This window comes from Artemia sp. Qi Xiang Cuo, chromosome 2, assembly GCF_049724085.1.
Source record: "Artemia sp. Qi Xiang Cuo chromosome 2, ASM4972408v1, whole genome shotgun sequence".
Lineage (NCBI taxonomy): Eukaryota > Metazoa > Arthropoda > Branchiopoda > Anostraca > Artemiidae > Artemia > Artemia sp. Qi Xiang Cuo.
Genome location: NC_142795.1, coordinates 76,811,465 through 76,837,159, shown reverse-complemented (window position 1 = coordinate 76,837,159; position 25,695 = coordinate 76,811,465). Strand labels below are relative to the sequence as shown.

Below are 25,695 nucleotides of genomic sequence, written 5' to 3'. Positions count from 1 at the left end.
AAATTACAATAAATAACCGAGTCAAACTCAAAACGAGCAGAAATTAACATGAGTAGAGCTCAAAACCCCTATGCCTTCCCAAGGCCAGAGTATAATTTGCACTTTACTAAGAAAAAAAACAAATGAATGTGGATTGTCAGTTTAATATACATATATTGATTTTTAGTAATCAAAGTGTTAATATTGTTTGATTTATTAAAGTTTGAAAAGTAAAATATTTATATTTTTTCAGTAAAGTGCAAATTATGTTCTGGCCTTGGGAAGGCATAGGGGTTTTGAGCCTTACTCATGTTAATTTCTGATCGTTTTGAGTTTGACTCGGTTATTTATTGTGTTTCTGTTCCTTTTGGGTTTCATTTATTTATCGACGCTGATTTGTGGTAGTTTCACGCTTGGTAGACTATTTGATTTTACTCTTGCTCGTTTTTGGCTCGTTTTGGTTCTTTACTTTTCTTTGAAAAACTTATTTTGTGGAAAGTTTTTTTAATTAATGGCTACATAAGACCATTAGATTGGCTGCGGATGTATTGTCGAAAACGCAAAGAAAACCATAAAAATTTAAATAAAGTTAGAAATCTAAAAATGTATCTCTATTTGTTCTATCACGTCTCCTTCTGAAAAGCCGCTATTCTAGAACTTTACCTTAATTATTATGAACTTCCCATGAGAAGTCATGCCTATCTAAGTGAAACAATTATTAGTACTGCTTCAATTACCTGTCTATATATTGGTTATTTATCCTATAAAATATATGCTATACTGAAAAGATAAGCCAATTGTCAATGTCAACCTAATTTGATCAACTTAACCATGTTTACTCTTGAGAGAATATTTCAACGTTGATAGTACGATGTAAAAGCAGGTCAGTATTTTGATTCCTGTTCATTGATTTCATCTCTGGCGCAGATTCGAATAGAACAGTACAAAAGAAAGATGAGTATAAAAATGCCAGGCAGCAGAAGCAGACATAATTATCATCCTGAGAATGAAGGACTGGTCAATAAGCAAATAAATATGGAATTCCATGCTTACTATGTATACAGGTCGATGGTAAGTACGTTACCAATATATATATATATATATATGCATATATTGTTTCAAACTGGGGGGATTAGGGGGCTAGTCATGCCTAAAATTTTGCTTATGGGGGGAAGGGCTTATTTATTAGATAAAATGGCACTCCTGTACTAAACGGACTCTTTTATATAGTACTAGTTTGGTTAATGCTAATGAAATAAAATAGGATGAATATATAATAGTTTAGAAACAAATTTGGGCTAGTCCTATATATTTGCACATTAGGGGTAGGGGTGGGGGGTAAAGCATAGCATATATTATTATGTAACCTAACCTAGGTACCTTCCCCCCCCCCTAAACCCCAAAAAACAACAGTTTAAATATCGTATACGCAATGAAAACCACGCTGTACATTGTATTGCTCTATAGCGGAGTCTTGAATTAACCCGTCAAAAACGGGTTTTTGTAACTGGATTCCATTGCTTGCAGTATATAAGAGTCCATTTAGTACAGGAGTACTGATAAAATAAATGTTTGCAGGATCTCTGTTTGTTTCGGCATATTGTAATACTATTAAGTTTAAAACAATGAATCATAGTCCCTATTGCATCTATGATTATAATTAAATAAAAAAAAAATCAACAGAAAGTAAGAAGCAGCATTAAAACTTAAGGTAAAATTCTAGTTTAGTTACTTTTACCTATCTTGGAAAGGGGTGATGTTAGGAAAATGAAAATTTCAGGGATGAGTCTACAGGCTAAAATATGTCCTGGGAAGGTATTTTGAAGTACTTATCTCCTCTCCTTCCCCCTCTAGAGGATCCTGAAATTTGCCTACATGACAGGTTGAAATTTTGACAAAACAACATTTTACCTTAATTTTCAGTTATAAGATTCTTTTTCTCTGGCTTTAGTTCTGAAAATGCAATTCCTATTATTTGAGTAGTATTTTAAGTCATATCAATGTTAGTTTTCAAAATTTAGGAAATGTATTTGCATATCATTAAAACTCTATAAATCAGGATTGAGCAAAGTTGTGAAGCTGAAAACAATTTTGTTGGACTTCATTTTAAGCAGAAGATCTATATCACAAGGTTTCACTTTTATAACACACAGATTTTTAAAGGTCATCAAAGGTCAGGACCCTCTAGAGGGAGAAGGAGTGGAGGTAGGTACTTCAAAATACCTTCCCGGGACATACTGTAGCCTGTAGATATATCCCTGAAAGTTTCATTTTCCTAACCAAACTCCTTTCCAAGATAGCCAAAAGTAGCTAAAGTAGAATTTTACCAAACTTAAAACAAACAGAAATTATTCTGTGTGTGAAGGAGCTGTCCCTTCCTCGACCCTCGCTCTTTAGGCTAAAGTCTTAAAGTTCTTTGAAAATAATTGCCATTCAAATTCGACGGCCCTTGTATTTCAGGAGTCGTTCTGAAAGAGTAGGGACAAAAAGTCAAACTTTAGCCTAAGCTGCAAGGGACGAGGAATTGGCAGCCCCCTTGCTTATGAAATAATTTTTGTTCGTTTTAAGTTTTAATGCTGCTTAGTTACTTTAAGTTGAAAAAACTTCGTTTTTTATTTGACTTCAGACCGCTTTCCAAATCATGCCCGCTCTCTCCCGTATAAATTTCCCCTGGAAAATTCCCCCCGCAAGTTATCTAACCTCTCGAAAAATGCCTCTATATTTCCAAATAACAAATTCTTTGTGTAAACAATGGACAAATTACATAGCTTGCAGCCCTTATCCCGGGGGCTGTAGGGGGTTAAGTCCTCCCCAGAGGAATAATTATTGAACCTTTCAACTATGCTGTATCAAATGTTTTTTTCAAAATTTTGATCGGACGTTTTTGGGCTAAAGAGGGCGTAGGAGGGGGAGAGGGGGCTAGCTGTCCTCTAATGTTTTTGGTGACTTAAAAAGGACACTTCAGATTTTGATTTCAGCTCAGAATACACCTCTTCCGATATTTAGGACAATTGGTCTGATACAATGACCCGAGGTTGAAAAAACGGAAAAAAATAAACACGCATCCCTGATCTTTATTCTGGCAAAAAATACAAAATTTCACATCTGTGTAGATAGGAATTTGAAACCTGTACAGTAGGGTTTTCTGATATACTGAATCTTTTTAACATCTCTTGATATTTTGGGCTCGTACCTTTTCTCAACTTTCTCAGGCTCATAGCTTTTGATGGGTAATATTAGACTTAATGAATTTTATATATTTGGAGTCAGAATAGAAAGTTAAATCTTTGAATATATTACAGTCCGATACCGTGAATTGTTTGAATATTAGTGTCATTGGCGACCATATAACTATAGCCCCGCATGTTTGACCCTTTCATACAAAATATGAAAGCAGAATCATTTGATTTTTTAGAAGCAGTTAGTACAAGATTCTTCTTTAGGAGAACAAAGCTGGTTCTATTAGGTTCACTGTCAAATTAGGAGAACAACTTCTAGCGTAAAGAGCGAGGTATTGAGGATGGGTGCCCCCTCATATACGTGATAATTTCTGTCGATTTTAAATTTTAATGTTGCTCCTTACTTTTAGTTGAAATTTTTTTTTGTTGAATGTGCATAGGATTTTTTTCGATTTTAGGTTACTTTTAGGTCGAGTCGCTCCATACAGTTCATCACAATGAACTGTTAGATTATTACAATGAAATGTTACAATACGTTACAATGAACTGTTAGAATATGAACTGTTAGATGGCAGCGATGACATTGGCGTCGCTGCGGTACCATATAGCTATAGCCCCTAAGGTTTGACCATCTAATACAAAATATGAAAGTAGAATCATCTGATTTGTTTAAGCAGCTATTGCAAGATTTTTCTTTACAGAACAAAGCTGGTTCTAAGTTTTTAAATCTAGCGTATTTGTTTGCTCTTTCAGTAATGATGAAAATGCTGCATTTTAGAATTATTACAGTTCAGTATTTCCTTTAAAAAATCTGAATCACTGTCAAATGGTGTAGCTATATTTAAATCTTCTTCAGTTCTGTTTCCCAACATACTCGCTGCTGTCGCTTTTGCTTCCCAGTTCCTGCCCTGCCCCCCCCCCCCAGGATTACTATATAGTCCTAGACTATATACAACAGTTTTTTTTAGCTTTTTCCATTATCTTCTGTGCTTATTTTTTATTAACAGCTGGTTCAAAATCCCAAATAAAGACAATTTGAAAAAAAACAGCGAACTTTTTTTTAGCCTAGGGTTTATATCTGGCCCATTGGGCGGGGGAGGGGCTGAAATACAATTGCAACAATGGATATTCTATTTATAAAGAATATTGAATGGAAATTCTGTTGGTATATTACCTTCCTTTATTCCAAGAAATCTAAATGGAACTTTTAAATGCTATTTGAAACTATTTTATTCTCCAAACAAGTATAAAAATTGAAAAGCAAAATTTACCCATGTATATTTTTTAAATTGGTGCAAGTTTAATTTTCATTCTTAGACTTTTTAAATTTCATGTTCGCAATCTATCAATAATTTTTCCACAACATTTTGGGTTGAAGTATTCCGAAACAGAAACGAATTCAAGAGAACTTAGAGCTAAGTGGTTTGTTAACAGTATAGCTCGATGAAAATTTTATTGTCCTGTTAAAACTCTTTAAGACTTTTGAACTAAGTTAATCTGAATCTCAAGGCTTGGTCTGTAGACTAAAAACTGTAGACTTGACGTGCATCTTTCGATTTATTTCTAGTTCAGAGCAAAGAGTATGAAAAACCATCTAGCGTTTGGTGATATTTGGCATTTTCCAGTCTAGTAATAAGAATAATTAATCTAATTAGTATAATTGATAAAGTTAGGGTAGTAATAAGGGTCTGATCTCAGTTCCTGACAAAAAAAAACGATTACAAAACTTGAAAAATGTTAAGTTTCACCAAATGCTAGATGGCGTTGATAGTTTTTTTGGCACTGGTGCCAGCTTCTACTCTTATAAGCTACCCATACTCTTTGGTTCAGAGCATAAGCAAAAATGTTTCGTAAAGGAAAAAAGTGATAGGTCACTATTTACACAGTTCTAAATTTATAAAAGAAAAAAAGTCAATCACGAAAAAGAAAATTGTTGGTAGCAAACATTAAAAAGTAAGGATTACATGTTTCTTTTTATCTTTTCTAGAAAGGAGTCATTACAGTGTTAAGCTTAATGAAAGTGCTTAAATTGTTCATTTTCCAATAAAATGAAAAGAAAAATATTATAGGCATCATTTTTCAATCGAGACGATGTAGCCCTCCCTGGTTTTGCTAAATACTTTAAAGAAGAAGCAGAGGGCGAAAAGACGCACGCCGATAAGTTCATAGAATATCAGTCCCAGAGAGGAGGAAGAGTTGTTTACAAACCAATCGACAAACCACAGCGTGACGATTGGGACTCTCCCTTGCATGCCATGGAATGTGCATTAGAGTTGGAGAAACAAGTGTATCAGGTAAATAATTTTATGAACGTTCCTCTACTGCTTACTTGAAAAAACGTCATTAACCACGATTTCAACTTTGAAATAAATTTTTGTTGTTTTTGTTATTTATTAAAGTATTGTAATTATTAAATTGTATCCTACCTAAAGCACTCCCCGTAACTTTTGTTTTCTTTACTAATAAACTGTAATCTGTTCTCTACTGCTTACGTTCCTCTACTGCTTACTTGAAAAAACGTCATTAACCACGATTTCAACTTTGAAATAAATTTTTGTTGTTTTGTTATTTATTAAAGTATTGTAATTATTAAATTGTATCCTACCTAAAGCACTCACCGTAACTTTTGTTTTCTTTACTAATAAACTGTAATCTGTTCTTTTTAAGTTCTTGGTGTATTTATCTATTAGTATAAGCTAAAAAATCTATTTCGTTAGTTCTAAAGGTCCTGTGGGGCTGCAAGGTTATTTTCTTTTTGTTCTTATTTTTTTACGAGAAATTAATTTGACTGTCCAAACTACGTTCAATAGACCGCTAATTCAATAATTAATTAAAGTTGATTGCAGTAAGATCTATCGAAGGCGGGGTAACTTTTAAAACATGAAATGCGGCATAGAGGTTTCTCTCATTCAAAGCTTAACTCATATCATCAAAACCAGCTTATTTTATTGTTCATATTTAATTACCAAATATTCGACAAATGAGACTCTTGGTGCGGTTTCAGGTGCACCAATAGTCGGTGCAACATTTTAAACAAAAAGATAAGAGCTGCCACATTCATAGTACATAAAAATCTTTGGAAAAAGTAGTCGATTTAAATCCATTAAAATTAAAAATACTTCTAATGTTTCTAAATAAATGTATTCACTCTTCGACTTCCCAAAACTTGCCAAACGTATTTGTTCTTATTTTAAATTAAACATCAAACTAATAAAAGCTAGAACCAAATCCTAGGAACAAAAAATAAAATCGCAAAAATTTGACAATTTAGAAGGTATTTTCGCTGTGATCTTCCAAACACTGTGCACCATTACTGCGCTAAGTTTTAGTTACAAGAGAATGCCATTACTTATGGCTACTATATACAGTACCAAGTTAAGAAAAAAAGTTAAGCTAAGACCACGCCACAGTCGGTACGGACAAAACTGCTTGGTTCAGGGACTAACTTTCGCTAAGAGATCGGCACTACTCGCAGATTAGTTTGGATTAATTTCACCTTTCCCCCATTTTCAGCATTGTGAAGTGGCTGCAAATATGATTGGTTGCATTTCGGAGTGGTTACGCCTGTCAATTATTAATCTAAGAGTGAAAATTTGATCAACGAACTCTCTATTCTGTTCTTCAACTTCTCTACGGCTGACATTTAACTTTCACCAATGCGTGGTATATTTCAGTCTAAAGTTTTTTTGTTTTTTTTTGAAAGAATGGGGATTAAAGCACCAAAAAAAAACGCCAATTCATCTCTAATTAATTTTTTAGAAGCGAATTTGACTATCTCCGTAATGAAAGGGGCTAAAAGAAATAAAAATTCTCCATGCTCAGATACATGAACAAACGCAAAAAAATATACGAACCTTTTTTTCAGTGGAAATATTATAATATAATCAGTAACGTATTTTTGTGGTCAGTTCCAAGAGTTTACTTTCATGAAATTAATATATTTGACTCATATAACAAAATTACTACGGATGGTTCACAAGACCGTGGAAGTAGTTAATCAGCCACAAACTAAAGTTTGTGATACTTTTTCAGTGAAAGAATTCCTATGTTAGATAATTTTCCTAAAGCCCAGTTCAGGTGTGTGTTTAGTTGGACATCAATTTCCAGCTCTTATCGTTATAGGCCAAATCACGGCTATTTATAAAAGAGAAAGCAATATGTGATTGGTTGAAAATGATTACATCTACCTATTGATGTCTAGCTAAGCATGTATGTGAATGGGACTTAAATGACATTCAAGTTTATAATTTTCAGAGTCTGCTGGACATGCATGCGTCTGCAGAACTACATAAAGATCACCATTTGGCAGACTTCTTGGAGGACTACTTTCTGCGACATCAAGTTGAAACACTTGATTTAGTGGCTCGCTATATAACCAAAATCAAAAGAGTTGGAGACGGGCTGGGAATCTACATGTTTGACAAAGAGTTGCAGTGTTAAATATGCTGTTTTTTTTCTTTTCGTTTTGATTTGTTGCGCAATAAACTTTCGGACTAGTCTGGGTTTGCAATTCTAGAACTTTTACATTTTAGTTTATCAGCTAGCCTCATTCTACCATATATATAACCCCCTGATAAGACGATATGTTATTTTTTTACCCCTTCAGTCACACGAATCAGAACAATGAGCATTAACTTTGTTCACCTCCTTAACATTCATTGCAGTCCCTTAACAAGACCAAGAAAAAGGTAAAAAGAAACCAACGAATTAGGCTAATATAGAAAACGAAAAATGGCAGATATTTCTGGCCAATGTTCACCGGTTTTCTTCAGTGTCTAGTTAAAATAAATAAAATCTATAACAAGCGTACGTGATAAGACACATTTAAGAACTGATAAATTATGAGCTGTATCATGAAAAAACCTTAACAACTGATTCACCATGCAGCTCAGAATTATATGTTATTAATACTGTATTTTATAGCATATAATTATTTGTTATTATCACATAAATTTCTTAAGTTTAATAAATTTTAGTTAGATATAGATTGAGGAAATTCCATATTGGCCCAAGTATATGCATCTATTTTAGTCTATATTGGCCCAATATCGTTGATTTTTTTTTTTTTTTTTTTTTTTTTTTTTAAAGCAATTTCTGTTAAATTTCAGCAAAATGATATGTTAACAAGGTACCCTTTCTATCTATATAGATTTTCCTATTTTTACGTAACTGAGAGCTGAAGATGATGCTTAATAGTACAACTATTAAACCATTATAAAACTATTAAAAAGTAGTAAAACTATTAAAACCCTTTTAATAGTAAAACTCGTTACTGAAAAGGGTAAAACAAATTGGAAAACAACGGATGGAGTCGCCAACTGTGTTTTTGGATAGAGAGAGCATTATTATTAATATTTGAATTATTCTATCTTGAAATAGATTCAGCGCTTTACTTAAAACCCTATAATATCATGTTTGAAAATTTTGAAATTGCTAATCCTTCGGAAGTATGGCAACCAAGCAGGTTAAAACTTTCTGAGCACTTTACTGAAAAAAATACAAATGAAAGTGCATTGCAGTTTAATATACATATACTCATATTTATTCGTTAAAATCTTAACAATCTTTGATTTATTAAAGTTATAAAAGTGAAAGCGTTAAAAAAAATTTCAGCAAAGTACAAATTATGTTCTGGGCTTGAGAAGGCTGAGGGACTGTGAGCCCTAATCATGTTAATTTCTGTTCGTTTTCAGTTTGACTCGGTTTTTATTATAATTTCTGTTCGTTTTTGGGTTTTATTTATTTATTGATGTTGATGTGTGGTTTTTTTACGCTTGGTAGATTATTTGACTTGCTCATTTTCGGTGTAATGGAGTTCTTTACTTTTCCTTGAAAAACTTACTTTGTGGAAAAAGTTTTTAAGTTAATTTTTGCTCGTTTTATATTGACATAGTATTTTAAGGGAAACAGAAAAGAAAGCTGATCGCCCTCCAATCACTTTTGACTCTTATAAAGGGTACTAGAACTTTTAATTTCCAATGAATTTAGCTCCTTTAAAATATCAACGATGTTACTAGTTATGATGCAGCAGCGCTGCCTATGATATTTTTTATATGTCCTTTTAAAATCGGCATGCATAGTTTTTAGTCTAATTGAACCTTCCCCTAAACATTCCCAAAAAGTTTCAACTTATTGTCCTTGGTGTCATTAGTTACAGTAACCGTAGAAGTAGTATTAAAAGTATTCACGTAGTATCTTCTGTCTAGTTCAAAATCCGGCAAGACTTTCGCTGAAGCGTTTAACTTAATAATGTAAGCCGTTATTGAGATATTCCTCTGTCACCCTTTTGACAATCTACATGATCATAGTTCGTTATGATTTAGTTCAACATCTGCCTAGATATTTCTTGAAAGCCCCACCTTAATTCCCTTAGCTTGTGCAGTAGTAATAGTTGTGGTAGCACTAGTAGCAGTATGCAAATATAACCGTTAGTTTTTTTTTCAACATCCCCTTCAACACCCGATGTTCCAACTTAATACATAAATCGATTCGGAAGATACGCTCTTTTGACGATATAAATGCACAGTGTCTTGTGTTAGTTCGAATTTGCCATCAATATATTCTCTCAAGCTTTACCTTAGAAGACAGCCTTAATAGTACTAGTTTCACAGTAGTTACGGTGGTAGTAGGAGAAATAGTTGCAGTGATAGTTTTGTATTAGTTGTAGTAGTAACAGAAGAAGAAGAAGTATTAACAGCGGTAGTAGCATGTACATCTTGCCTTTTGATTAGTTCAACATCCCTTTCATGATGCCCCGGAAGTTTCACCTTGACACGGTAAGCTGTTCCAAAAATATTGCTGATTTGCGCTTTTGACCCCCTTTTGAAGCCCTTTTCATCTTAATGCTCAAAGCCTTACAAGTTGTTGCAATTGAAGTAGTAGTCGGAGTAGTTTAGTAGCATTAGCAGTAGTAGTAAAAGCAGTGGTGGTAGTGTTAGTAGTGACATGTATAAGTTTTTTCAACTGAAAGTAAGGAGCAATATTAAAACTTTAAACCCACAGAAATTATTACGTATACAAGGGGACTGCCCCCTCCTCAACACCTCGCTCTTCACGCTAAAGTTCTTCGGCACTTAAAAAAAAAGTTACTTATTGTCCGAATTAAACGACCCTTGTGTTTCAGAAGTCGTTTTTGAAGAATTGGGGCAAAATTTAAACTTTAACGTAAAGAGCAAAATGTCGAAGACGGGGCAACCCCCTCACATACGTAATAATTTCTGTTCGTTTTAATTTTCAATATTACTCCATACTTTCAGTTGAAAAAACTTTTTTTTTATTGAATTTCTAATCGTTTTTTAAATAACGCCAGGAAATTCTACTCCACCTCCACAGAAAAATCCCCCTCCCCATGGAAATATCCTCTGGATAGTTCAATCCTGGTGAAAATTTACCCCGGACAATTACTTTTAATAAAAATTTCGTATAGGAATTCTGGCAATTCCCCTAGTATACAATTTCTCCTGAAAAGTTCACCCCCCCTGGAAAATTCCCTCTCCATGGAAAATTCTCCCCGTATAAAGTCTCCCCAGCGAAAAATTCGTTCTCCCTCTCCACCCGAAAAATGTAAGCATACTTTCCAAAATAATAATACTATATAAATACTTTAAGTAAACAATGGGCGAATTTTATAGGCTTAAATTTCCCCAGGGGTGTGGGGGGTCATCTTACCTCCAAAGACATAGTTATTAGGCCTTTCAACTATACTGAACAAAACAGCAAACTCAAAATTTTGATCGGACGATTTTGGGGAAAAAGTAGCGTGTGAGGGGGTCTAGTTGCCCTCCAAAGTTTTCGGTCAATTAGAAAGGGCACTAAAACGTTTAATTTCCGTTAGAATGAGCCCACTCCCGTTAGAATTAGCTCTCTCCATCGATACGATCACCCCTGGAAAAAAAACAACAAACAAACAAATAAACACGCATCCGTGATCTTTTTTCTGGCAAAAAGTACAAATTTCCACATTTTTGCAGATAGGAGCTTGAAACCTCTGTAATAGGATTCCCTAATACGCTGAATCTGACGGTGTGATTTTCAATAAGATTCTATGAATTTTAGGGAATCTTTCCTCCTTTTTTTAAAATCAGGCAAATTTTCTTATGCTCGTAATCTTTGATGGGTATAACTAAACTTAATAAAGCGTATATTTAAAATCAGAATACAAATCCAATTTTTTGATATATCTATTGGTATTAAAATTCCGTTTTTTAGAGTTTCGGTTACTATTGAGCCGGGTCGCTCCTTACTTACAGTTTTTTACCACGAACTGTTTGGTTCGCTGAAAGTTCTCGTTTCAAACCCAAATCCATTCTTAAGATACGCCCTTTTGACAATCTGTATGCACATTGTGTGTGTTTTGATTTAGTTCGAATTCCCCCTCAATATTCTGTCAAATTTTCAACTTCATAAGCTTAGCCTTAATTGTACTAGTATCGTAGTAATAGCGGTAGTAATACGAACTATAGTAGCAGTAATAGTGTATTATTAGTATTAGTAGTAACAGTAGTAGAATCAATATTAATAGCAGTAGTAGCAGGTACATTTTGCCTTTTGGTCAACTGAATATCCCACTCATGATACCCCTGAAGTTCCCTCTTGATACGATAATCCGTTCTAAAAATATTGCTGATACACCCGTATCAGCGATCTGTATGCACATAAAATGAGTAGAACTCCTTTGGTGACTTCCGGACATATCACTCTATGGAGCACGTCCTATTTCTTTTTTGGTAGGTCCTTCCAGCCCGTTTTGGCTATGGAGAGCCACTTTCTTTTTTGGTAGGGGCATACGGACACATCGTATAGGAAGATACGGGGCATACGGATACATTGCATTGGAGCATAATGGTTTACATGACAAATCCCTATGTAGAATGTGCAATTCCTTTTTTTTCGAGGGATATTTAGCTTTCCCCGGTATGTTATTGCTACTTTCGCATTTTCAGGCTCGCTCCGCACCCGTTTTCTCGTATGTGAACATATGTGTTACTGAGAGGCAATCTAGACGATATCTGACCTTTAACCTAGTTCTAAGCCCACCTGCATAGCATTCAATCTTTCCACAAGCAAAATTACATGGAAAAATATATTCTTATGTTTTGCGTGGTATTTTATTCTGAGAATTCCAGGAAATCATGTCTAAGCGTGTTTAGTATTTTTCCTGTTTTCTCGTATGCAAACATGTGTGTTCCTGAGAGGCAAAGTCTAGACGATAACTGACCTTTAACCTAGTTCTAGGCCCACCTGCATAGCATTCAAACTTCCCACAAACAAAATTACATGGAAAAATATGTTCTTATATTATGTGTGATGTTTTATTCTTAGAATCCCAGGAAGTCATGTCTAAGCATGTTTATTATTATCTCCTGTTTTCTTGTATGCAAACATGTGTCTTCCATTAACCTGAGAGGCAAAGTCTACAAGATATCTGACCTTTAACCTAATTCTAGGCTTACCTGCATAGCATTTAAACTTCCCACAAACGAAATCACATGAAAAAATATGTTCTTATATTTTGCGTGATGTTTTATTCTTAGAATTCCAGGAAATCATGTCTAAGTGTGTGTAGTATCGTCTCCTGTTTTCTCGTATTCAAACATGTGTCTTTCATTAACCTGAGAGGCAAAGTCTAAACTATATCTGACCTTTAACCTAGTTCTAGGCCCACCTGCATAGCATTCAAACTTCCCACAAACAAAATTACATGGAAAAATATGTTCTTATATTTTGCGTGATTTTTTATTCTTAGAATTCCAGGAAATCATGTCGAAGCATGTTTGGTATTCTCCCTTGTTTTCTTGTATGCAAACATGTGTCTTCCATTAACCTGAGAGGCATAGTATAGAAGATATCTGACCTTTAACCTAGTTCTAGGCTTACCTGCATAGCATTCAAACTTCCCACAAATAAAATCACATGGAAAAATACGTTCTTATATTCTCCGTGATGTTTTATTCTTAGAATTCCAGGAAATCATGTCTAAGCGTGTTTAGTATTTTTCCTGTTTTCTCGTATGCAAACATGTGTGTTCCTGAGAGGCAAAGTCTAGACGATAACTGACCTTTAACCTAGTTCTAGGCTTACCTGCATAGCATTCAAACTTCCCACAAACGAAATCACATGGAAAAATACGTTCTTATATTCTCCGTGATGTTTTATTCTTAGAATTCCAGGAAATCATGTCTAATGGTGCTTATTATTCTCTCCTGTTTTCTAGCATGCAAACATGTGCCTTCTATTAACCTGAGAGGCAAAGTCTAGACGGTATGTGACCTTTAACCTGGTTCTAAGCCCAGCTGCGTAGCATTCAAACTTACCACAAACAAAATAGCATGGGAAAATATCTTTTTTCAACCCCTTGTAACACCATAATTTTCCAAAATAAAGAACTTACCATTATTCACAGAGATAAAAACGTTTTATCATCCATTTTTAATTTTATAACTTGCTCACAATAGACACAATACAAAAATAGTTCAAATTCTTTGTGGCCTACTGCAATATTTCTCACACTAAGATTTTCTTGAATCAAATCCTCTCTAGCACATGTCATCATCAAATTTGAGATTCCTACTCTTAAATTTAATGGGGAGCATTAAATTACCGTTTCTTCAAAGATTGTTTTCAGCACGTACGGTCACAACATACAATTCCTAAACATCCTTATTTTGCTTACGTCTCCAATAAACCTAGGGTAATATTTTATGTCATTCTCAGTTGTTTTTTTTTATTCCTTATATTTTTCAAGAGCTTTATATTTTATCGGGGACAAGTGACCGAATTGAATCGACGGTATTACTCATTCTAGGTTTAGACCGTACTTTCATTTATAATTTTTTATGGATTGGCGTTTTTGGGACCCACACCCCTAGATTTTCCACATATAGGGGACCCTTTTCCCCAGCACACGACTTCAAGGGCACATGCAAGCAATTTGGCTCGAACAACCTTAGATTATGCAGCTATGTCATAGAGCATTAATCATTCGAGGTTTCGGCCGTACTTCCATGGGGTGTCCTCCACCTCCTCTGTATCATGCAAATTTTCTCAAGCTGAGACATATATTTCTTTGAAAAGTCCCCTTTACCGGGTGGGCGAAGCCCAGAGCCCTCCCGCAGCGGCTGGGCGGATTCCAAACTCCCCTTGTAGCGAGCGACCGCAGGTCGGAAACTCGTCCAGGCCGACAGCAACCCCACTACAGTGGGCGGGTTGTAGAGGGTTAAAATTGTCTTTTGGAAGAAATATCTCTCATAAGTTTTTTAAAATTTTGTATTATGAACTTAAGATTGTTAGCCTCTAGCATACACGGTTAGAAAATAGACTAAGAATATAATATGTATGTCGGTGCCAATCTTCAGGAAAAAGTCTCGACCTTAAGATTGTTTAAAGGCAAGAAAGGGCAAAGTTCAGTCAAAAGCTTTTCATGTGTTCGGATACTCATGGCGAACCATAAACCCCTGAAAAAAAATCTTAAAATATTATAAAAATACTCGTTCAAAACCTTCAAATCTGAGAATTGTTAGGATCCTAAGCCGATGTTAAAAAAAAATAAGAGACAACCCTACTCCAAATGTTTTATTTTTTTTACATGTTAACAATTTTTTTTTTGATTTTTGTAGAGCTTTTTCGGTGGCTCCTCCTCCGAACAAAATACCCCCCGAACAAAAATTTTGAATAAGGCCCTGTCGGTGCTATACCCCCGGAGCACCCCTCTGCCAAACTAACCGGCAAAATTTGTTACCTCTGCAAAGATTGGATACCCTGGTTCTAGTAGTATGGCCGTAACAGGTACTGATTGCACACCTGAGGCTCTATTTGCTTATACACTAAACGTCATTTTTATATACCCTAAACCTCATTTGCATATTAGAAATGGAACATAATTTACGTCGATCACACTTAATATTCTGTAATCTCATGAAAATTCTATGAATAAATTTATATTTGGGTTGAATAAAAGAGGTTTATTTGAAATTATCATAAATTTAACCTTAATGTCTCAGTAATCTTATGCTGTAATTTATGTACTTAATATTCTGTGTTCACATGAATATTCTATGAATAAATTTTTATCTGGGTTGACCGAAACCGGTTTATATTATCAAAGGTTTACTTCACTAAGTGAATATAAAGCAGGATTTTAAATATACTATTTTAGAAAGCGCCGAGACCAGAATTTTAATAACACTGAAAAAAAAAATTAAAATAAAGAACAAAACAAAGGAACTAAGTCAAAAAATGACATTACAAATATTGTTTTTCTAAAACAAAAATCATGAGTAGCACGTGTTTGCCATTTTCTTTTTGTATTTCAAAGATATCAAGTCCATATAACATTCACAAAATTTGACAAAGTCTATTGAAAATTTGACAAAGTCGTATCTGACAAAGTCTTTTCAGATACGCTTGTTAAAATTGATTAAATCTAAACATCAGAGTGAACAAATTCTTTATCAATGTCGGTTGACGGGTACGTTTGATAACATTGACAAAATCTAAGTATAAGAATGAATACATTCTTTATTAACATTCTTTATCATCATCATTTCTTGGATACGTTGGATAAAATTGACAAATTCTAAGTATCAGAGTGAATAAATTCTTTATCAGCATCTTTTGTCAGATACATCGTATAAAATTGACAAAATTTAAGTATCAGATCCAATAAATTCTTTATCAACATCCTTTGTCGAGTATAATCGTTAAAATTAACAAAATCTAAGTATCAGCGTGAATAATTTCTATCATAATGTTTTTTGTCAGATAGATCGGATAAAATTGATAAAATATAAGCATCAGATTCATCAAATTTTTTATCAACATCCATTGTTGGATACGTTGGATGACAACGACAAAATATAAGTATCAGAGTGTATCAGAGTGATTAAAGTCTTTATCAACATCTACTGACGGACACATTAAGAAAATCTAAGTATCAGAGTGCATAAATTTTTTATCAACATCTTTGTCAGATACATCGTATAATATTTACAAAATCTAAGTATCAGAATGAATAAATTCTTTGTCAACATGTTTCATCGCATATGTCGGATAAAATTGACAAAATCTAACTATCAGAGCGAGTAAATTCTTTACTCGCTCTATTACTCGCTGATAATTTATCAACATCCTATGCCGGATACATCGGTTATCCGGATAAAATTGACAAACTCTAAGTATCAGATTGAATAAATTCTTTATCATCATCTTTTGTCAGATATGTCGGATAACATTGTTTAAATCTAAGTATCAGAGTGAATAAATTCCTTATCAACTTCTTTTGTTAGATACATTGGATAATATTCACAAAATGTAGCTATCACACCGAATAAATTCATTATCATCGTCATTTGTCAGATACCATTATTAAAATTGAGAAAAATCGAAGTATCAGAATAAATAAATTCGTTATCAATGTCTTTTGACAGATACATTTAATAACATTGACAAAATCTAAGCATCAGAGTGAATAAATTCTTTATTTACATTTTTTATGGACATTATTTGTCGGATATGTCGAATAACATTGTCAAAATCTATGTATTAGAATGAATAAATTCTTTATCAACATCCTTTGTCGGATACGTCGGATAAAATTGACAAAATCTATGTATCAGAGCGAACAAATTCTTTATCAACATCCTATACTGGATGCGTCAGATAACATTATCAAAATCTAAGTATCAGAGTGACTAAATTCTATAACAACATCCTTTGTCGGATACATAGGATAAAATTGACCAAATCCAAGTGTCAGAGTGAATAAATACTTGATCAACATCATTTTCTGGATACGTCGGATAACATTGTTAAAATATAAGTATCAGAGTGATTAAATTCTATATCAACATCCTTTTCTCGGATACATAGGATGAAATTGACAAAATCTAAGTATCAGAGTGAATAAATTCGTTATCAACATCTTTATCGGATACATCAGATAACATTCATCAAATATAAGTTTTATTAATTTTGACTCTATGCATCGTTGCATTGAATTTAGGTTAGACTGGTTATAGATGGCAGCACACCAGGCCAGACACACAGTCCTAGTGAGAGAGACATGCAAAAATTTAGATTAATTTAGGTTCACTTAGAGTGGCGCACCCCTCTAAGTGAACCTAAATTAACCTAACTTTTTGCATGTCTCTCTTTTTGCATGTCCTAACTTTTGCATGAGTGATGTTGAATGGTTTCGGTAGTCCAAGGAAATTTAGCTTTTTGCTGTCATGACAACGCACACATACATTTCTAATAAGATCTCCATTAATGCTTGTTTCATGGTTCAAATATTAATCCTTGTCAGCATTCAACGCAACGATGATTTTATCGTGTGTACACACTTTCTTTGAATAATTTATTTTCACTGTTTTTCGAAATATGATGCAGGTGTTTATCGTGCTAATGTGTGAAAATTACTGATTTAATGCATGAATTACACTAGGTAGTGTCAATAATCTACCATTGAGTACCACTGAAAAACCATGTAATGTCTGAGAATAACCAAAGCATACAATTCATACTGCCGCATGAAAATTTCATGTCATTTTAAGTTATGTAAAAAAAAAGTTGAATAATTTTTAAGTAAAAAAAAAGTACTACTACAAACATTATTTTTCTAATAGTAAAAGTCACAACTAACATTTCTATATCAATTCTCGTTTTGAATTTGGAAAATATTAAATTTGAATTATTTATGTTTTAAGTATGTTTTATGTCACATGTAAAAAAAGTTGAAAAAAAATTACCACGTTAAAAAAAATAAAAAAAAGTTCAAAAAAATAAACTTAAAAAAATATAAAAAATAGGAAGTGGGGGCCAAAAAGGTGGAGAGAGGGAGCTCCTTGGAGGTTGGGGATAGGGAACCCTTGGAAGTTGAGGTCCTTGGTGGTTAGGGTCATTGGTGGTTGCGGTCCTTGATGGTTCTAGCCCATAGTCATCTCACTAGTTGATTTCTAAGGATTGTTCTGAATTTCTGTATTAAAATTCTTTTCTTGGCATCTACATCTTTATTAGTTTCAACTTTTTAGTATACTCCAATGCTAAAGCATATTTTATATTGAGAACACTCCTCAATTGGTACTTGTGTATTATACGGGACACAGCCGAGAAGTAAAGTTAAGTCAAGGCACAAGGTCATCTTGGCGCCTACGACTTTATTAGTTTCAACTCTTTAGCGTTCTCTAGTGCAAAAGAATATTATACATTGCCCTCATCCATCATTATGTGCTAGTGTATTATACAGAAAACAGGCAAGGAGTATGGCCAGTTTAAGTCGCAAGATCTTCTTCTCATCGCTAACCGTTTCCATAGACTGATACATATGACACCATTTTGAAATTTATGTCAAGTTGCGTAAGACTTACCACCCCCTCAGACTCACCTTAACTGGTACGCGCTTTTAACCCTTTTTACCACCTTCATACAATCCAATTAAAAATGTTATCGAGCTCTGTTTCGCCCCTACTATTCAATCACCAATTAAGATCATTCAGAGCAGACTTACGCAAATGGAATACATTTTCGCAAATCAAACCCTTTTTACCACTTTCATAATATTTGCATTATTCCCATCTTGAATCCAAACCTATATTCGTCGTAATGATACAAGTTAAAACAATTCTGAATGTATCATTCCTTTTCTCGTTCTGTAATTACACGCGACGTATTCCTAACCAAACCAGTCTTGACTAGAGGCATTGATCCAGAAATGGGTTTTGACTCAGAAACCTATCTGCTTGTTTGGTCGCATTATAGTTCCAAATATCACGAGTTTGGTCGCTTTATAGCTCCATAATATAACGTCTTTGGTCGCATTGTACAATCTCCCCCTAGGACTGTGTATATCGATACTACTAATGTAGCGGGACACAAGTCAAGCAATGAAGCAATGAAAGAACAACTATACTTTGCTGTGGTAATGGATCAAGACAGCACAAACTAAAATTGATTGTAATTTGAAAGGCCAAAAAGCTACGTTCACTTAAAGTTCCTAGAGCTGTAAATATGCCAGTGCATTACTACAGCCGAACCAAAACATGGATGAATAAAATGATTTTTCAAGATTGGTTTGAAAAGCAGTTCATTCCTGAGGTGCGAGAGTACCTCACTTCAAAAAATATGCCGCTTGAGGCTGTGCTTCTAGTCGATAATGCCAAAGTAATCCCGCAGAAGTTTCAAAATCAGATGATGGACAAATTATTGTTAAGTTTTTACCGCCTAATTTGACTGCACTCATTCAGCCAAAGGATCAAGGTGTAACAGCGGCTACAAAGAAATTTACAGGTCGAATTTGGAAAAAAAAAGAAAATAAAGATGGAGGAGGGATACGATCTTTGCGATTTTTGGAAAGATTTTACTACATTGGGTAGTCGACTATTGTCGAATAGTCGATTATGTCAAATATTGTCAATCGGATGAACTGCAACGCCAATGACCCTGGCTTCAAACACCTCGCCGATGAACAAACTGAAAACAGAGCAAGAGGTACAGAAGCAAACGATGAGACACTAGGAGAGGAAGACGACGAACCGACTACAGAAAATCCGATAACTCATGACGAGGTATTGGAACACGCCACCTGTCTCCTTGATTATTTAGAACACGATAGTGACGTGCTATTGGTGAATAAGCTCGTTTTGCGGAAAATTCAGTTAAAAAAAAAGAGTTCAAGGACAAAAAAACAAACGCAAGTGAGTGACTATTATCAGAAAGTTTAATTAGAGCTTTGAATTTTTTGCATACTTTAAAAGTGTAAATATAACTATGATTTATTCATCTTTTTTTGAGTGATTACTATAATGTCATTCCATTTATTACTTATTCCCACTGTTTTCTTTCAAATACACCTCTTAATAAGTGTAATTTTGTTTTTCAATGTCCCTACAACTTTTTTTCTAGTCTGTGGATTATCCGCGAAATTCGATTATTCACTGCACTCACGCCACCCAATTCCGTGGATAATCGAGAGTCGACTGTACATAAAAAGTGGCGTTCGTAGTAAGCCATATAGGAGTTGGCCTTATAAAAAAGAAAGTGGTTCTCCGTAGTATTTCCCCCAGGAAATACCTACGATAAAAGAGAATGGAGGTGCTAGTTTCGTCGTATTTCCCCTATAGTTCAAGCCAATGTCATCATAATCCCCCCGTATCTCCCAATACAATGTGGTCGTATGCCCCCTATCTCACAAAGGAGTGTGTTCGTATGCCCCGTATCTCCCTATACGATGTGTTATTATGTCCCCTATCTCTCAAATGGAGTGTGTCCGTATGCCCCTACCAAAAAGAAAGTGGCTCTTCATAGCCAAAACGGTCCGGAAGGACCTACCAAAAAAAGAAATCGTACGTGCTTCGAAGGGCGATGTTTCCAGAGGCCCCATAATCCCCCAGTTTCATGCTGTTAATTTGTATAAGAGTAATTGTAAATGGATTGGTAGTGTCCCCCTTTTTTGTTTTTCCTATTTAAGAATTAAAATGCTCAAAAGTAAGTAAAATGTTGGACAAAACTCGAATATATAGGCAAAATTTTCGATGAAAAGTAGTTTTGTTGAATAAGTTCTTAATAATTACAGATGTTCGGATGGACATAGAAGGGTGTTATTGTCCATATGGATGGAAATCCTTGGTTACTTTTTGTCTTTTACGCGGCTGAAGACATCTATACCACCACAAGGGGGATTTCTGATGTTTATTTACATTGTATACACATATTTAAATACATAGAAACATTTTATTTAAATAGGAAAAGAGAAATAATATCACTTGAAACCGCTGAAAACAAAGCTCCTGGTAGCATTTGCTACCCTCAAATTTTTTTGTTTCATGATCCCCCCCCCCTCTTTCCTTTTCCAACTCTGTTCTGGCAGACTTGTCAATGTGATATTTCATGCTAGATAGAAAAACATTACCGCAATGGCAGGTGTACTATTACCCTCTTCCCCTAGCAACAATAATAAAGGCATAGAGCAAAAACATTCCCAGGAATCAAGATGAATTTGATATCAGTTATAATCCCCCCCCCCTCCCCTAAACTTATTGTATATTCATCTGAAGGTTCAATAAGAGTTTGGATATGGGGGCATTAAAATGCACTCTTTGAGGCATCAGCCTCCGTCTAAAAATGACCCACCGCCCCTCCTTCATAAGAACTGAAGCGCAGTTACTCATCTATGCATATAATTTAATGAAATATGAAGCAAATCAGTTTAGTTAAATGAACTTTAAAAATAAATGTCAGAAACATTTTCCTGCAGTAAGAAGGGAGGTATTACCACGCAGCACCCTTATACACTAGCCTAATCAGGCTTGGATATCAATTCCTACCCTCCTCCCATACCCCTTTCTATATTTATCTGAAGGTTCATAAAGAGTTAGACGATTTCGGCATTGAAATGCGCTCTTTTAGGCATATGCCGCCCCCCTCTGCCTACGCAACGACCCACTGCTTCTCCTTCATAATAGCTGATACGCAATTATGCATCACCAAACATAATTTCATAGAAAATCAAGTCACTTAACTCATTTAAATCAATGATTAAGATAAATATCCCTATCAACCATTCATCTTGTATAGACAACATGAATTTTCAGGAAAGATCTGCCACCATGTGACTTTACCTCTTCTGCAACTGGGAAGCCCCATAAATAGTTTTTTAAACTTTCAAATCGATTGGATGACTAAGAATTTTCAATCAATGGCAACTTGGTGCTCTTTGGGGCAAGATCGTAGTTTGGGGCCCCAAAATGACAGAAAATATTAAATTCCCGTGGCACAATATTTTAGATCATTTAAAAAAGGCACTAAAAATTTCAATTTCAGTTCAGATGAGTTCCCTCCTAATCTTCTAGGACAATCAGTTCGATATGATCACCCTGGGGAAAACGTGATAAACAAACACACATCCGTGATCTTTCTTCTGGGGGAAAATGCGTAATTCCACATTTTGGAAATAGGATCTTAAAACCTCTACAGTTTCGTTCCCTGATTTTCTGAATGTGATGGTGTGATTTTCATCATAAATGATGGTGTGATTTTCATCATAAATGATGGTGTGATTTTCATCATAAATGATGGTGTGATTTTCATCATAAATGATGGTGTGATTTTCATCATCATGGTGAGCTTCTCTTTTTGGGAACATTTTCCTCCTTTTTTGAAAATCAGGCAAATTTTCTCAAGCTGTAATTTTTGATGGGTAAACTTAAAATATTTTATGTAGTTGGAATCAGCATAAAAAACAAATTTCTTTTGATGCATTGTAGTCAATATTTTGTCGGTTACAATTAGCCCGAGTCGCTCCTTACTTGCAGTTCATAACCACTAACTGTTTGACTGTATATCCCTCCACCGAATGGTTCCAAATATACTTGGGGCATTTGCTTCTAACATTGTAAAAAACTATTGCCTGCTCTAACTCGCCTTGAAAGGCGTTACCATACACAAAATTTATTGAAGAATAGGGAAACTCATGATTCAAAATAATTCAAATGATTCAAAGGATTCAAAAGAACTAATGATTCAAAGATTCAAAAGTTGTAATGTTTGCCTCAGGTGCCTTGGTGCTGCAGTGAGTTGTTAGTAGTAGTAGCAGCAGTAGTGTCTTTTTACGTCCTTAATGTTTTGTGTTTATTAAAAGACATGGTTTTTAATCACGAAAATTTTGTAACAGCTTTTGCGGTGCAATAATTGAATGAGGATACATCCTGACTTTTAGAAAATAATAACTTCAAGACTACACTATCTGATTAAGTCAAGAAAATGTAATTTTCAAGACCGTCATTAACAAAATTGACATAACAGATAACTCCAAAATGTAAAGGTATGCTGGAGTCTTCAATGCAGAAATATTTCGGCGCCAAGGGGGTGGGGAGGGGGCATCACCCCTTGGTGCCTGACAGATTCCATAACGTGCAAGTAAAACCGCACAGAACTAAACTACTGTACCAGCATTGCTTCTGAGCCAAATGGCACTGTCACTCCTTACCCCGCCGCCCTCTATCCAGTGGAGTTATCGTACATTTTGGACTGCAAGATAACTCCAAAATGTAAAGGTATGCTGGAGTCTTCAATGCAGAAATATTTCGGCGCCAAGGGGGTGGGGAGGGGGCATCACCCCTTGGTGCCTGACAGATTCAAGTAAAACCGCACAGAACTAAACTACTGTACCAGCATTGCTCCTGAGCCAAAAGGCATTGTCACTCCTTACCCCACCGCCCTCTATCCAGTGGCGTAATCTCGTCAAAACCCTGAAGGCATAGATGGGGCAAACTTTCCTAAATCAAGTGAAAATGACAATAAAAAACGAAAATTGAGCCATATAGTACCATAAAGGTAAAGATATAGTAGAGAAAACTAACCTGTTTCTGTACATGCTTGAATTACGCAGGCTTATGTTAGTTTTGAAAAGATTTTTGAAGAAATTAAATCTCAGCCGGGGGTGGAGAACTGGGGTATGGAAGGGTAGCAAACCGAGGTCTGGCAGGAGCAGTCCCCCCTGCCCCATAGAAAATTTCACCCCTGTCTATTCACCATTATAACCTGCTATAGGTTGTTGCAAATTATTATAGATGCTTTGTATTTGGAATTACAATTATTTTACATTTTTGTATTTTGTGTTTATATATTTATACGTACAAGGTGCTGCATTATAATTTTATTTGTGATTGAATTAAAGAAGCTTTGAACATTGTACAAGGATTAAACATTTTGCTTAGAACTTTACCGTCCATTTGAAGGATTTTCGGTACTTGAGAGACCACACTCAAGAAGTGAAAGTAGGATAATCATAATGAAATATACTAAAATATGATGGAAATATAATACTTTAGTAACAAGAATATGAAAACTACAATAGAGAATTATGGAAAGCAGGTCGCCAAGAACGCATTATATTAATACCTAACCTAACCAAAATAACAACTCCATATGTTAAATATTTAATTAAAATATACCTCCATTGTAGTTTATCTCTCTCAGGTTAAGTTTATTATCTCCGAGTGCATACTGACATATAGAGATGAACCGCATTTATTACAAATAGAAAGCAAAGTGGGGTCGGGATATTTAACAAGTACCAAATACTTAATCAAAATATACCTGAATAGTAGTCTATCTCGCTCAGGCTAAGCTAATTATCTCCAAGTGGACCTAGAGATATACAGAGAAACCGGTTTTATTACAGAGAGAAAACAAAGTGTGGTCGCTGTATTTATCAGTATCAACTAACTAATCAGTTCTTGATCAACTTCGATCTTCCAAAATTTCGAGCTCCAAATGCCAAATCTCTAGGCTAAGGGTATGCATTGACCCCCCCCCCCCCCAACGACCAATCTTGGCTACATCAGTACACTGATATGCGATTAAATCTTCAGTTAACTGAAAACCATTGAAAATGGTTACATGTGACGTGCTGAAGTTCATAAAAGTAGCCTAAATAATAGGTTAAATCTGGTAAAAATATGAAAAAAAAACTCATAAAAATGTAAATTTCTGAGGTGGGGTTATTCTTATCAATAACATAGATATCTGATGGATAAAAATATGTATACCATATGATTCCCCACTCAATGTTCTTTCCATACATAATAGCACTGCCGTCACTATAGCATACCAGCCCCCCCCCCCACCCCGTTCTTGAGCTATGAATGAATAATCTGTTTGATACTTTCTTAATTTCGTTCTAAAAGTGATTATAGAAAAGTGAACGACAAATGCCACCCTTCAGAACGTGTATGTTAGCTGAATATAAAAGAATAAGGTTAGGTATGATTAGTGTTATTCCATGACTCATACACGCCATCTATTTTATTATGCAACGCACGTTTAGCTCTCCATACCTCTTACCATATGTAGTAAGCCTTACTTACCCAGGTTCTGAATAATACATCCGTACCATTAGCACAAGCAACGTTACATTGCTTAAGCACTGTAACACCAATATTAAATGCAATGTGTTTCTTAACTTCATATGAAAACTAAACATTTTATGGAACAATGTGTATGGGGCGCTTACTATATAATTGAATTTAGACAAAGACAAATAATTACCGATTATTTCTGTTTTCAGTGTAGCAAACTGTGGCTGTATTGCCCATAAAATGAACACAGTTTTACTAACTTAGTATACAGACAGTAATTTAATGATTACTTGACAGAAAAAGTAAGAACCTTGTTCTTGCTTGATTAGTAGAGTGGAAAAAAGAAAAAAAAGAATGAGCAGTTGCGCCAATAAAATAAAATTCGGAGACGATTTGAACAACAATTTTAATTCCTGAATAATTGCAATATTTATGATAGCGAGACATATAGCGGCCTTAATTGTAAATCTGAAGCAGTGGGGGCGTTGAGGGGGGTGGGTTTTTGCCCCTCCAATAATTTGGGATAAACTATGATTTATTAAGTTGCTTTAAAACCACAGTTTATAGAATTAGCAGTATGATCATACCCTATCTCACCCTTTATAAAAACCCGGACTAAGGTGCGAGTGCTCCAGAGAACGTTTTTGCAGATATAAACATAAGCGCAATTAGATCTTTTCCCGGGT

General features: G+C 34.8%; 2 protein-coding genes across 2 annotated transcripts in view; one reads left to right on the top strand and one right to left on the bottom strand.

The window, feature by feature from the left end:
* Men-b (NADP-dependent malic enzyme b, mitochondrial) overlaps positions 1-25,158 on the bottom strand; it is a 270,075-nt gene extending 244,917 nt beyond the window's left edge. Inside the window, exon 1 of the mRNA XM_089103272.1 lies at positions 25,019-25,158. Within this exon, the coding sequence (XP_088959398.1) occupies positions 25,019-25,134 (116 nt within the window). The 5' untranslated portion in view covers positions 25,135-25,158. The remainder of the gene's footprint in view (positions 1-25,018) is intronic.
* On the top strand, positions 878-7,656 carry LOC148955638 (soma ferritin-like). The gene is made up of 3 exons (XM_089103280.1): positions 878-1,050; positions 5,228-5,452; positions 7,413-7,656. Exons 1-3 carry the CDS (start codon positions 934-936, stop codon positions 7,596-7,598), a joined length of 528 nt encoding a protein of 175 aa, XP_088959406.1. The 5' UTR covers positions 878-933; the 3' UTR covers positions 7,599-7,656.
* Positions 25,159-25,695: the final 537 nt, after the last annotated feature.

What these genes read in the sequence shown, in the direction of transcription:
- LOC148955638 (XM_089103280.1), top strand. Translation starts at nt 934, where the DNA reads ATGAGTATAAAAATGCCAGGCAGCAGAAGCAGACATAATTATCATCCT. An exon ending in ACTATGTATACAGGTCGATG is followed by an intron (nt 1,051 to 5,227) that starts GTAAGTACGTTA and finishes AAAATATTATAG; the next exon opens with GCATCATTTTTCAATCGAGA. An exon ending in TGGAGAAACAAGTGTATCAG is followed by an intron (nt 5,453 to 7,412) that starts GTAAATAATTTT and finishes TATAATTTTCAG; the next exon opens with AGTCTGCTGGACATGCATGC.